The sequence below is a fragment of the Penaeus monodon genome, chromosome 20, assembly GCF_015228065.2.
Source record: "Penaeus monodon isolate SGIC_2016 chromosome 20, NSTDA_Pmon_1, whole genome shotgun sequence".
Classification (NCBI taxonomy): Eukaryota; Metazoa; Arthropoda; class Malacostraca; order Decapoda; family Penaeidae; genus Penaeus; species Penaeus monodon.
The window spans coordinates 21,611,514-21,611,858 of record NC_051405.1 but is presented as its reverse complement, the minus strand read 5'-3'; the positions used below and the strand labels follow the sequence as shown (position 1 = coordinate 21,611,858).

Below are 345 nucleotides of genomic sequence, written 5' to 3'. Positions count from 1 at the left end.
AACAGCAATTGCATTGTAGCTAAAACTACATTGTAAAATACAGAGGAATGCTTAAAAATACCCAGTTTTGCTTTTACACATTTTCAACTTAAAAAAAAACAAAAAACATTAGAATTCCGAAACCTCATTTTGTGACTTGTTATTCTCGAACATGCAGTGACTCGGTACCCCATAAAAGCTGGGAGAGTAGGGCACTTATAACCCACACCCAATAGTCTTGCTCTTGCTACCTAACTCATGCCAACACCTTGCTCTCAACAGGAGCCTATTGCAGTATATTGATGAAGAGTTGCGAATGAGGTATGAATTCCCAATATTACCTGTTTAACCCACTAACTGTTGTGA

General features: G+C 37.7%; 1 protein-coding gene across 6 annotated transcripts in view; it reads left to right on the top strand.

Moving 5' to 3' along the window:
- The window catches only part of LOC119585703 (mitogen-activated protein kinase kinase kinase kinase 3-like), a gene marked incomplete at its 5' end in the record, with an annotated part of 59,548 nt that overhangs the window by 21,224 nt on the left and 37,979 nt on the right, over positions 1-345 (top strand). For 3 of the 6 annotated variants that reach the window (XM_037934380.1, XM_037934378.1, XM_037934377.1), the window contains 1 exon segment: positions 262-300. In XM_037934380.1, the coding sequence (XP_037790308.1) occupies positions 262-300 (39 nt within the window). 6 annotated transcript variants of the gene reach the window in all.